General features: G+C 34.1%; 1 protein-coding gene across 2 annotated transcripts; it reads left to right on the top strand.

Annotated features, from left to right (window-relative positions):
- Nucleotides 1-3,754: 3,754 nt before the first annotated feature.
- LOC134256395 (protein FAM199X-like) lies at nt 3,755-12,313 on the top strand. Of its 2 annotated transcripts, none has more exons than XM_062739043.1 (6): nt 3,755-3,927; nt 4,600-4,805; nt 6,226-6,382; nt 7,667-7,818; nt 11,308-11,441; nt 11,644-12,313. In XM_062739043.1, the coding sequence occupies exons 1-6, from the start codon at nt 3,770-3,772 to the stop codon at nt 11,818-11,820; spliced, it is 984 nt and encodes a 327-aa protein (XP_062595027.1). In that variant the 5' UTR covers nt 3,755-3,769; the 3' UTR covers nt 11,821-12,313. The 2 variants fall into 2 exon arrangements, with proteins under 2 accessions (XP_062595027.1, XP_062595028.1); XM_062739044.1 differs by having other exon boundaries at nt 3,774-3,927; nt 6,241-6,382.
- The last annotated feature ends 6 nt before the right edge of the window (nt 12,314-12,319 follow it).

Genomic DNA, 12,319 nt, shown 5'->3' with positions numbered 1-12,319 from the left:
TATAAAATATTAACTCTACGGAGCTTATTAACAACAGACTCCAATGCAAGCAAAAAAGTCACAGATAGAAAAACCAAAATACATTTTATACAGATTTGATTGCACTCAAGACAAGTATATCTTGTAAACTTTTCCCATTTTCGGACTTTTCAAAAACCGCTGGGCCAATTTCAGCCAAACTAAATAAAACTTGCCACAAAGCATCCTTCGGAGACGGGGATTCAAGTTTGTTCAAATGAAGGGACACGCCCTCTTTCAAGGGGAGATAATTAGGAATTAGTGACAATTTGGTGGCATGTTTTAAAAATCTCTTCTGAAGAACAACTGTGCCAGGAAAGATGAAACTTATCGAGAAACATCCTTAGGTAGTGTAGATTCAAGAATAACAAAGCCAGAATTGATTATATTTATATGGAAGCATCTTCAGGTCATGTAGATTCAAGTTTGTTAAAATCATGACCCCCAGGGGTATGGCGGGGCCACAATGTCCGACCAAAATTTTACATAGAAATATATAGGAAAATTCTTTAAAAATCTTAATTTCTCTCAAGAAAAGCAAAGCCATAATTGATCATATTTATATGGAAGCATCCTCAGGTACATGTAGTGTAGGTCTAAGTTTGTTCAAATCATGACTCCCGGGGGTAAGGCGGGGCCACAATGGCCGACCAAAATTTTACATAGAAATATATAGGAAAATTCTTTAAAAATCTTATTCTCAAGAATAACAAAGCCATAATAGATCATATTTATATGGAAGCATCCTCAGGTAATGTAGATTCAAATTTGTACAAATCATGACCCCCAGGGGTTAGGGCGGGGCCACAATAGCCGATCAAAGTTTTACATAGACGTGTATAGGAATTTTTTTTTTTTAAAATCATCTTCTCAAGAATATATAGCAAAACCATGATTGGTCATGGGACTACTTTGGATTTAAACTTTTCAATAATAAATCAATTTATACTTTTTCCTAGCCACAATGCTTAGGTGAGCGATGTGACCATGGGCCTCTTTGTTGATATTTTGTGCGGGTAGTATAGATTATTTATATATTATGAAGAAACATAAAACGACATTATTGAAGTATATATTATGCAGAAACAAACATGATTATTTTGTATAAAAATGATATATACATATTTATATTTTCTAGACGAAACTGTGATTTATATTAATTTGAACAATTTTAGCAAATAACATTTAACATAAATTTGTTATAATATATTTGTTAAAGTAAAAAGCATTGAACAAGGTACAAGTACATCCATATAGAATACTCTATCGTATTCACATGACTTGAGATCTTACCTTAGGAGTGAATTCTTGAATAAAATGTAAAAATCGGTGACGACTGCTATCCCTTTAGTAGTCGTTTCCGTATATTTATCAAGGCTTTTCCGTCTACACACTGCTCATATAATAAATGGGACGAAGAAAGTGAGTAGTCAGTAAATCACACCTCTTTCACAAATCTTTCGACGCTTGGAACTCAATATCTTCAAGCAAAAGAATATTGACAACCAGCGGTTCCAGGGCTTATATCCCAGAATGCCTTCAAATGCATTGTGATGTCATTGTATTATGACGTCATAAAGACAGATGTTTTGTTAACAGACGCATCATGCTCATGCAGAAAACATGTTTCTTTTCTAAACAAAACAAATAAATTTTACAACTAGCCTTTCCAACATTTAATAATATTTTTATATACTTAAATGTGATGAAGTAATTTTAATTTATGATATACATATATATTTTTTTGCTTTAGTCAACTTTAATTTCTACATTTTGTTATCAAAGTTTTAAAAAATACATTTTATTATTCATTTAATTAGTTTTCTTGTATTATTTTTTTCACTTTTTCCTCTTCAACGTAAGTTAATTTTTGAAATAGTCCGCGTTTCCATGTCGGTATGATACACTGAACTAATGTCAGCTTAACATCTTTTGTAATTTTTGGAGTTATCCCTCAGATACGACGTGCATCATTGCATCATTGAACCGGTAATTGGATTGGGATGGGGGAATACTTCAATAGGAAATGAAGTTAAGATTTTTTCAAAAGTACTCCCCTCCCCCAAACCACAGAAACCTCTCTTGAAACCTGACAAATTCGAAAAAAAAACTTTTAGTATATTTTCCCAGGTGAAACACTGCAATTTTTTATCCTTTCACGTTGTGACAGGATATCAGAGTGCGGCAAACACGAAAAGTACTCCTTGGTCTGTTCTAAATAAAAGATACAAATAATAAGGTTTTCATCCAGTTCAGGCCCAGGAGGTCTATTTACAATGGTTACTTATAAGTAATCATTTGGTTGTGGAAATGGTTCAAGATCATCGGATTCGTAATATTTTAAAATGGTGGTTTTTTTTTAAAAAAAAAAGCAATTGAAAAATAGCTAGCGCACTTTTTTCATCGCATTAAAACTTAGAGATGTAGCTGCAGAATTGTAGCTCTCAGCTTCAGCAACGTACATTGAAGCAACATGTTTCAAACCGCAGGGGGGGGGGTCAAAATTGTATTAAAAAAAAAAATAATAAAAAAAATAAAGTCTGGGAAAAATTCCAGGAAAAGAAGAACAGGAGGAGCATCCTTTCGAAAACTGAGAGAATTGCAAAAAATGTGTGTATCTTTGGGGTAAGTATAAATAGTAAAAGATTAGTGGCATGGATCACATGCACTTGATTCTGTAATAAATTTTTATTCCATGGAAGGTGGAAAGTTTTTTTCCTGGAAATTTGCAATATATTTGTTGACGGGATAAGAGAAATAAATTAACAATCGTTTCATGGAATGCTAAAATAAGCTTTGAGTCGGGCCATTTTTAGTCGGGAGGGCAACCAAACAATTTTTGTGTGTGATTATATAATTATCAATCTAATTTTTTATAGAAACAAATAGTTCAAAAAAATGTGGATAAATATTTTTTTCTTTATCATAATCAAATCTTTATAGTTCTACCTGCACATGATTATTCCGGGGAAATAAAGAAACCTGTGCAGGTTTTAAACAATTGTTCTGACCAATCAGATTTGCTTTAACAAACGTGTTCATTGATGACGCACATGTTTCACGTCCACGTTGGTTACACATGGAGTGAATTATTTTTCATTATAAGTATTGTACTTCAATAGAAAAAAATGGAGTATTTACAACGTTTTTGATTATTTGTTCTTAGTTCCAGATAAAAATTTGCTTTTATTTACTTCAAGATGCTAGCAGATACCACGAACAGGTAAGAGGGAGCTATTTTCCTTTCTTGTAAGCGGCAAGGGGGCGGGAAACTTTTACCCACATACTTTTCACAGTTTGAAAAGCAACACACCACTCTCTAGTTTTATAATAAGGTGCTGTAAAGTCATTCAGAACATGTTTTCAGATGTACATATTTTGGCGAACTTGCAGTGTGTCGGTCACAATGGCATGCATGATACTGTGAGCAAGCAGCCATATTTGGAATGTGGGCACAAAAACTAGTTCACTCGGGCTTGCAGACGGCGTTTTAGAAAATGAACTAATGCATTTTGAAATTCAGATTGCACTTGTTCAAACAAATGTTTTACTCATGTATATTTAAAAACGCATTCATTTTCACACAAGTCAATGTTGGTTTCCTTTTGTATGACCACATGGTCATACTGCCATACATGTATCGAGAAAGTTAGCCTTATAACTTTAGCAATGTGATTAGCTCTTATAATATAAATGATTGTCAGACTTAATTGACTCAGGTTTAATTTGTATATTTAAAAGATTTCTCTCCATGTACTGTGGTCAACAAAATAGGTTTGACTCCTTTTCTTTACATTGTAGTCCTTGGCTGTGTGAGGAAGTCATGTTGGGTCACAACATGAGGAGCAGTTTTCTGGAGTCGGATTTGTCTGATGTGTCGGATATACACAACTTCTCGTACTTAAACAGGTATAGCAATGCAAAAAAATGTGCTGTAAAAGTTTAATATGCAAATGCATACAGGTATGGTGAAAGTATGAAAGTATCTGCTTCACAACCCCCCCCCCCCCCCATTAATAACAAGGTCTGGTCCTAGAAAGTTTATGACGTTTGAATGCCATCAGGGACATAATGTACATATGTCTCTGGTGCTATCAAACTTTGTGTAAGTCATTATTACAGCATGCTGTCAAAACATTACATGATCCAATTCCATGCGACACTTTGTAAAGTGTATTAAAGTATATGTCTTCTAACATTTTCTTGATAGAGAATATTGATAAACGTAAATCTTGATCCCGATTTTAAAAAATGGACATTACCAGTTCAAATTTTCTCAGTCGCGAAAATGTGGGTTAGTTTTTATTTCTAGTCACAAAATCAATTTTTGGGTTGCAAGTGCGACTATTTTAGTGGCAACTTGGAGCACTGCCTCATAACATGCAGATTGAGTTTCTGAATGCTATTTCTCAAATTTTCAAACTTTCAGAAGGGGAAGTTCTCGTATGCTGGTCCCAGGAATCATAAGACTGCCTTATTTCCCATGTTCATGTGTTGTTGTTGCTGTGCTTGGAGTTTTCCCCAATAAAAGATTCTGGTCGTACTTTCTTTATATTTTCAAATGTACTTTATTTTCTGCAGAGTAAAGAAATCCTCACCTACGTCCAGTTCATGCCCGAGTGAGGTGAGCTCAGAATGCAGCGAGAATCTAAACAGTACGTTCTTCAGCGAGAACAGCTCAGATTGTGGGGACGAGATCCCCCTTGACATAGTGGCAGAACTTCAGGAGACCTTGTTTGGAGATATTTCTTCATCTCTTGTCAACATCCTGAATGGTACTGAAGAAGGTATTTAGTTTAGCTGTAAACACAATCCATACCTGTATTTCACTAGTATCAGTAGGGCTGAAACGATTCACCGAAATATCGATATCGTTCGATATAATTGCTCGGTTCAATGTTCGATTCACCATCTCGATTTTCGGTTCGATACTTTTTTTATAATCGGGTTTGGTTAACTCCTTGAAATAGATCGGGTTCGACCTTATTTTAATAGTTTGACACACACGAGGGAGAAAATAGGGACGGTAAAGTTTCAGAGCAGGCTGCCACTGCTATTATTGATACGAATAAAGTGCTCTTAATCAACAGAACCACAAGTAGTCAGAGATGTGCAATTAACAAATTTGGAAATTCGGGCTAGAAAAAATTATAACTACGCATGTAATACATGAAAAGCACAACCGGTATTTTCACTCTTTTGCTATCAATTCCCAACCAGTGAATATTTTCTAGGCAGCATGCTCTTACTGTCAACAAATCTCCATAATTTTCTCCATTTTTGCAGTACTACCTGACTTATTTACTTCCAAAAACGATCTTTTTTTTCATAATCCGAATTTCCTCCATTCCTCCGGTCATTGTAAATACCTGCATATATCTCATTAAATTATTTACGATCACCCAATCAACTGAAAGAACGGTGTATTGTGATTCACATTTAATATATTAATAGTGTATTTAATGATTTAGTATGAAAACAAAATGAATTTAATTTCATGAATGAGCTAGTGCAAAATAATCAGAAAAGTAACATCAAATAATTTTTTAATTCATTTTTATTTTCTTTCATAATCATTAATTTTATATGATTTAATTTTAATAGTGAGAATTATACTTTAATTTTAAAAAGAATGACCTTAGTAGTTAGTACCTTGACTTTTTCAACAACTGATATTTTTTCAACATTAGTTTTATTTTAATATTTGTCCAGGGCAATATTTGGGCTAATAACTTCAGAATCTTACTTGGGGCTAGTAAGTGTAATGCTGCCACTAGCCCGTGGGCTATTACTTGATTTAAATATTTAAATTGCATACCCTTGGTAGTATTTCTCTATTGTATCACTACCTTTTACTTTTTTTTTCTGAACACGTTTTCTTTAAACTTATGAATCCTTTCTTTCTTAAATTGTATCGTATTGAAAAAATTGAATTGTGACACAAGTATTGCAATACGTATCGTATCGTGGAGGGGCCGTATCGTTTCAGCCCTAAGTATCAGTATACAGAGATTATTTATATAAAATTGCTTTTTAAATGATGCTTTTTGATCAAATATTTACAAAGCAAAAAAATGTGTTTAAAAAGTGGACATATTAACTAAGATACAAAGAAAACTGTTTAAGTCACTGTGGAAATGACAGCATTTAATATGAGGTATTATATTTCAGTATATAAAATTAAAAAAAATATGTATATATTTGTAGATACATGTCTTATAGACAGTACTCCATGGACGACTGCAGTAGACACAGTTACATCAATATCAGATCTCTCAACTCCATCAACATCTTCAGCATCAAGTCACAAAAGTTCAACTTCACAAAGTAAAAAAAACTGTGTCAACTTTAAAAATCTCAAATGGTAAGTTCATTGAAAATAAAAAGCTAGACTAGAATAATATGCAAGTTTTGAGATTGCAATTCTCCAATTAGAGACACAAAAAGCAGGGTTCTTGAAATTTATCCACTGTCAGTCATTTGGACAGACTACCATCTGGACTTTGTCAGTCTGGACAGATTTCTGTTGGTCCATGGAGTCAACAGAAGATGACCCTAAATTGGGTTTCTTCAGATCCTTTTTTAGCTATCTATTTGAGCAGATCAAAGGATCTGATTTTAATCAGATTGACAACTCACCTTCAGGGATCGAAGCTAATGGTTGTCCGATTGCCTGGGACAAGTAAATTCTCAGTTCGGGCAAGTGAAACCATCGATGTACTTGTCCAATCGGGCAAGTGGATATTTCTAATAGAAACACTTTTTTTAAAAAACCTTACATTAGTTTATAAACAGAATAAATTGAACACTTGATTTCCACCAAAAACTGGACGTTATTTTATTCCGAATCCATCGGTAGCGTTTCTGGATCATACCTTCATTGAGAAATCAGGTTCGTTATTCTGTTTTCTTTCGTAGTTTACAAAAATACACTTGCCATCTTACAACTTACGTAACATTCTTATTATGAAATAGATATTATAGAACAGTTATTTATTCGCTTACAGAATATAGTGAACACCAGTTATTCTCGGTGCACGATGTATCTTGATTCAAAATATGGCAACTATTTTCTCTTTAAGCTTGACCTCGATGTTTGAAGGGGAAAATTTTAATTACCGGTAAAAAAAATCGTAAGAAAATAATATTCCTGCATTGCTGTGTGTGTTTTCAGGATAGAAAATGTTAGGATATTAAGTGGTTTACATATATTTACAAAATGTAGCAACAAATTAAGTTACAGTAACTGGATTTTCTTCTATAAAAATTTGGGCAATGGACAAGTCAAAATTGTTGTTCACTTGCCCGAAAGACAAATGAATATAAAAGTTAATGTCTATCCCTGAAGTGCTTTGAAAAGTTATGGTCCGTACAGAGGGTCCGTAAAACAAAAAAATCAAATAATGGTCACAAAAGTGACCAAATATCCTCTTTGTTATCTTTTCAGCATTGCTTAATATTTCAAAATCTTTCAACTTTTGCAGACATATGGTATCAAATATATTCCTGTCTCTGGCTCTGGAATGTGATATTTTGATGCTTCTATTGACACAGATTTTCGAAACAAAATGAATTTGGTATAAGAATTCTTAAATGTTTCTAGACTATTTCAGACAAATACATGTAGATCTATGTTTTTATTTTCTAGGAGCACATTACCTGATGATGAAAAAACAACAGTCATTGAGGACCTTAGTCGAGTAATCAGTAATGAATTGGGTCTTCGAGAGCAATTGGAGGTCATACGAATTATAAACCCAACAGCACATGTATCACCAACAGACAAAGAGTTTGTTATAGGTTTGTATATTTACAGACACACAGACTGCTCAAAATGTTTAACATTCTGTACAATTTTATGACAAAGATGTAGAATTACTCAGTTGGTTTTCGGTAGGTCTTTCGTTAAGAGTACATGTATACTGTATAATATCCAAAAGGATGGAAACTTTCAGACTCATTTTTCAAGCTGAATCTGACGGTAATTAATGATTGTCAAGATGAGTTACCAAGGTAATGTTTTTTTTTGAAGTTCTATGATTATACGCCTTGTTACAATGAAACCAATTGAAGTGGTAAAATTTTCATATGAATGAGAATTTTGTGTGTTTCTTTATCAAATGTCAATTACTACTTGATGACATGGCCATTTCTTTAGAAACAAGGAAGGAATAATCTTCAAAATTCTATAGTAGTCTCCCAGGGATCGACACTAACTTTAAAACCATAGTTGTCAGCAGGGCTAGCCATTTCAAATTTCTACTAGCCCTGTTCATGTATTAGTTGTCCAGCAGCCGAAGGCTGGTTGCCGAGTCGCGAAGTGATGAGTGGGGGTAGGTGCGGGAGGGGGTGTCCCCCTCCTGGTGGTGAGGGTACAGGCCACCCCCGGGAAATTTTAAAAATAGAGATGCCAAATCCTGCATTCTGGCTGTATTTTGGGTAAAAATTATATGTCACCCTATGATTGTACCTTAGACAGTTTTCTATTCGAAAAATTCCACATTTATAATCTTTATAATCACCTACAAGTTTTACATTTTGACTTACAACAATAATAAGTATGATGATAAAACATATGATTGAAAATAAATACAGTGGACCTTCAGATATCCGGACGCCAGATATCCGGACGCTTCACCTTCCGGACGATTTTTCTCGGGAACGGATTTTTTCAACGTAATTTTGACTCATTTATCCGGAATTCCGCGTTCCGTATCCGGACGGCTCTTTTTTACTACAAAATGTATTTTTACGTTATAAATTGGTTCATTTATCCGGACGGTAAATTTTAATTTGTACTTCCATTCTTGTCAACATTCACGCCTGAACTGAGTGATAATTGTTATCAAAACACTGGCCGGATTGATTGTTTTTACAAGACGATCACCTGTGACCTGTTATGAATGACTTCTGATTAGTCCACAGATTAAGTATGTTAAGTGGATATGGTCATATATAATATAAGAGAGATCGATACACAAATGAAAATAAACAATTCACTGTGTTGGTAACAGAAAACAATTTTCTATTCAGTTATTTGTTATCTGCGAGATATTTATAATTTTAGTACAGAGCTGGTTTTAAATATTTTTCTATTTATAGACGGGACGACATAGTTTCATAATCTCGTTGTCTACACCATGTGCACACACAATCGGTATTGTAATTTTCATCTGTAGATTGGTGGCAGTTATCATCGAAAAAAAAAAACCTAAAACAATCAAATTTGAATAATTTTAGACAATCAATGATTTCGCTTGGGATGATTACTGCGTGAATTTTTATTATGTCAGATTTAGCGTGGATGAGTGTTCAAATTAAGATTAGATTTGATAAGTACTGAGAGCTCGCTTGGGTGTAATCAAAGCTGCAAATGAGAGAATTCGCTTGGCTATGTTCATCAATTTATAGGAAGTAGAAAGTAAAAACTAAGCTGGGTAATGAAAATTCTGCCCATATAGGCAGCGTTATATCCAATGTTTGTCATTCTGCTCTCCAGCTACAACCATGTCTACACCACCGGCAAAGAGAGCGCGAGTCGGCATTTAGTTTTTAGCTATAAAAATATTTATTTTATTTGAAAAAAGTGTAAAAGTAGTGCTGATGTATACTAAAGATATAGTGTTTAAAAAAATAAATTATTATTTCTATATGATAGCATTTATCTTTCTTTATATATAAAAGAATTACAATACAAATACAGTATACCTGGAAGTGAAATCAATAGAATTCAGATATCCGGACGCTTCACTTATCCGGACAATTTGCCAAGGAACCAAAGCGTCCGGATAAATGAGGCGCCACTGTATAACAATTATCAGGTACCTTGTGTGTAAATTATAATTATTTTTGTTGCTCTGAGTGAGTGTTTGGTAAAATTTACAGTAGTCCTGCAGGGCTAGTTTAAAGGCGTGTTTAGTAGTCCAACCTCAATATTAAGTTGTCCGGGGCCAGCGGGCTACCGTTAGTGTCGAACTCTGAGGACACCCCATTTTTTGCGAGAAGCAACATAACATACACTGAAATAGAGAATATAAAAGTTAGAAGAGAGAGTTAGTGAATCCCTACTTCTGTTAACCATGCATTGCAACCATTTTGTACAGTACATAATTATGAATTTATCATAATAAAAATATTCCTAGATTCTCATCCCCGCCCGCCCTGATTTTATACCCCCGCCTCAAATTTTTTATTTCTGTTTTTCTTCATCTTAATTCTGATCGGGATCGGTATTCATCTACCATTCTACTTTCATTTTAAATCCCGTGAAAGTCGACATGATTTTGATGGCTGAAAAGATGGTAATTGCTGTAATACTTGCGTATATATTTTAAACAAGGGTCATTGGTTGAAAAAGATTGGTGATGATGTGAAGTAAGAGATAATTGAACCTTTACTATGACTTTTATTTGGGTATTGTAGATAAAATTACACCGATGGACCAGGTCAATAAAAAATCTGCAAAATTGAAAAAATAAAAAATATGAAATAAAAGCCGCCCACCCGCCTTGATTTTAAAAAAAAATTGGATGAGAATCTAGCAATTTATTTATCATGGCCTTATTGAGTTACCATAACACATGTATTGGTCGAACATGTGCTATCTCAGTGTTTATATTGATAGCTAATTTGATTTGCTGTTATATCTATCCAATACCAGTTCTACAAGTATTCTTAAGGACCACTTGACCGAGTTTTTCTTTCTAAAGAAATGGGCCTGTCATTGTATGACAATTTGTGTTCTAAATACTGTGGAATCATTTTAATTTGTGGGGGTCAATGTTCGTGGGTAGGCAAAATTATGTTTGTTCGTGGGGACGTAATTTCGTGGGTAACTCATATATACAGAAGATGCAACAAATAAATATGTTTACAAAGTAAATTTTCGTGGGGATGTAAATTTGTGGATAAGGGTGACCAATGAAATCCACAAACATTGGTCTTCCACGAACATTGATGATTCCACAGTATAGCTCAAAACATTGCATTCACATGGAAATTTTTTACCACTTCAGTGCGCTTCATTGGATGATTAAACTTGCATCTATAGATAGACTTGCTTTGAACTTTGGATAATGGAATTGACCACTTGCCCACCAACCAGAAATTGTTGTCCCGGGCATCGGGCAATGCTATTTGTCTAGCCCTGCCTATAGATAACATTTCTCGAGGTGAACTTTGTAACCTTTGATTATCCAAGTTTAGCCAAAGCTCTAGTTAATTTTTTTTTCAGGCAAGCTTCATGATCTCAGATAGCTAATACATGTATGTTTACTTTTGTTTTTATAGATGTATACTCCATAGATGATGAAAAGCTGCAGAAAATTCAGGACTACATAGCTGGACATGCACAGAGCCCTAGTATACCAAACGAGGGCAATTCTAACATCTCACCAAAGAAACACAGTAAACAAAGCAATAAGGTAAAATATAAACTGGAAACTTTAGTTATAAGCAAGACAATTTTAAATTTAAAAATGAAAGAATGCACCAAGGGAGATAATCTGGAAACTTGCATATTGCATGAGAGGAATTTATATTTTACTGAACATTTTTTCTGAACCGTGATACAACTGATAATTTGTGGATTTTTAGATTGTAATACTCTCAATTACTCTAATTCAGAAACAGGTTACACAAGAAAAGAAAGCAAGACAGAAATTTTACAAGCAACGACAACGAAAAGAGTACCGCCAGATGTTGAAAGAGAAACGAAGTGGTCTGTTTGCCAGAGAAGAAGTTCTGTCAGTGTCGGAGATAGAGCCGGGGGATGGGGAGGGAGATATAGACATTCTAGGATAGCAGACCCCATATATCACAGACAGAGCCAGGGTAGGGGAGGATATAGACATTGTAGCATACCCTATATCCTCCAATCCTAAGACTGCCATTATCTTGTGACACAGTGTTCATTTTGAGGAGAATCCTTTCTTTCAGTGACTGATAGCAGTGCTATTTTTTCTGAGATGATAAAATTTAAGTGTACATGTACCAATGTCAGCATTATGTAAGACTCTATTGAGTCATAAGTTTTATACTTTGATTTGATGATTTTAACATTTCTTGGAATTTTTTTGGTCTATCATCCTTCTTGATCAAGTTGATTTGATTGTAATATAAAATGGTTGTTTTATATTACTGCTAGGAAAACTGTCTCAATGTATTTATTTAAGGTCATGAAAGTGCTCTATGATGTACTCAAAGTACTTCACTTGATGAGAGCTAAGTGGGGTAGTGCACTTAAAAGGGGTTCATAAAGTTAAACAAAACTGATATTGATGATTTTTGTATTTAGCATGTA

The sequence above is a fragment of the Saccostrea cucullata genome, unplaced genomic scaffold (genome assembly GCF_032062105.1).
Source record: "Saccostrea cucullata isolate Sc308-1 unplaced genomic scaffold, CSIRO_AGI_Scuc_v1 ctg16674, whole genome shotgun sequence".
Lineage (NCBI taxonomy): Eukaryota > Metazoa > Mollusca > Bivalvia > Ostreida > Ostreidae > Saccostrea > Saccostrea cuccullata.
Note: the sequence above shows the minus strand (reverse complement) of the source record. Positions and strands in the feature narration are given on the sequence as shown.

Excerpts from the sequence above, each read along its gene's own strand:
- LOC134256395 (XM_062739043.1), top strand. The coding sequence starts at position 3,770 with ATGTACTGTGGTCAACAAAATAGGTTTGACTCCTTTTCTTTACATTGT. Across the intron at positions 3,928-4,599 it reads AACTTCTCGTACTTAAACAG|AGTAAAGAAATCCTCACCTA; the intron begins GTATAGCAATGC and ends TATTTTCTGCAG. Across the intron at positions 11,442-11,643 it reads ACAGTAAACAAAGCAATAAG|AAACAGGTTACACAAGAAAA; the intron begins GTAAAATATAAA and ends ACTCTAATTCAG.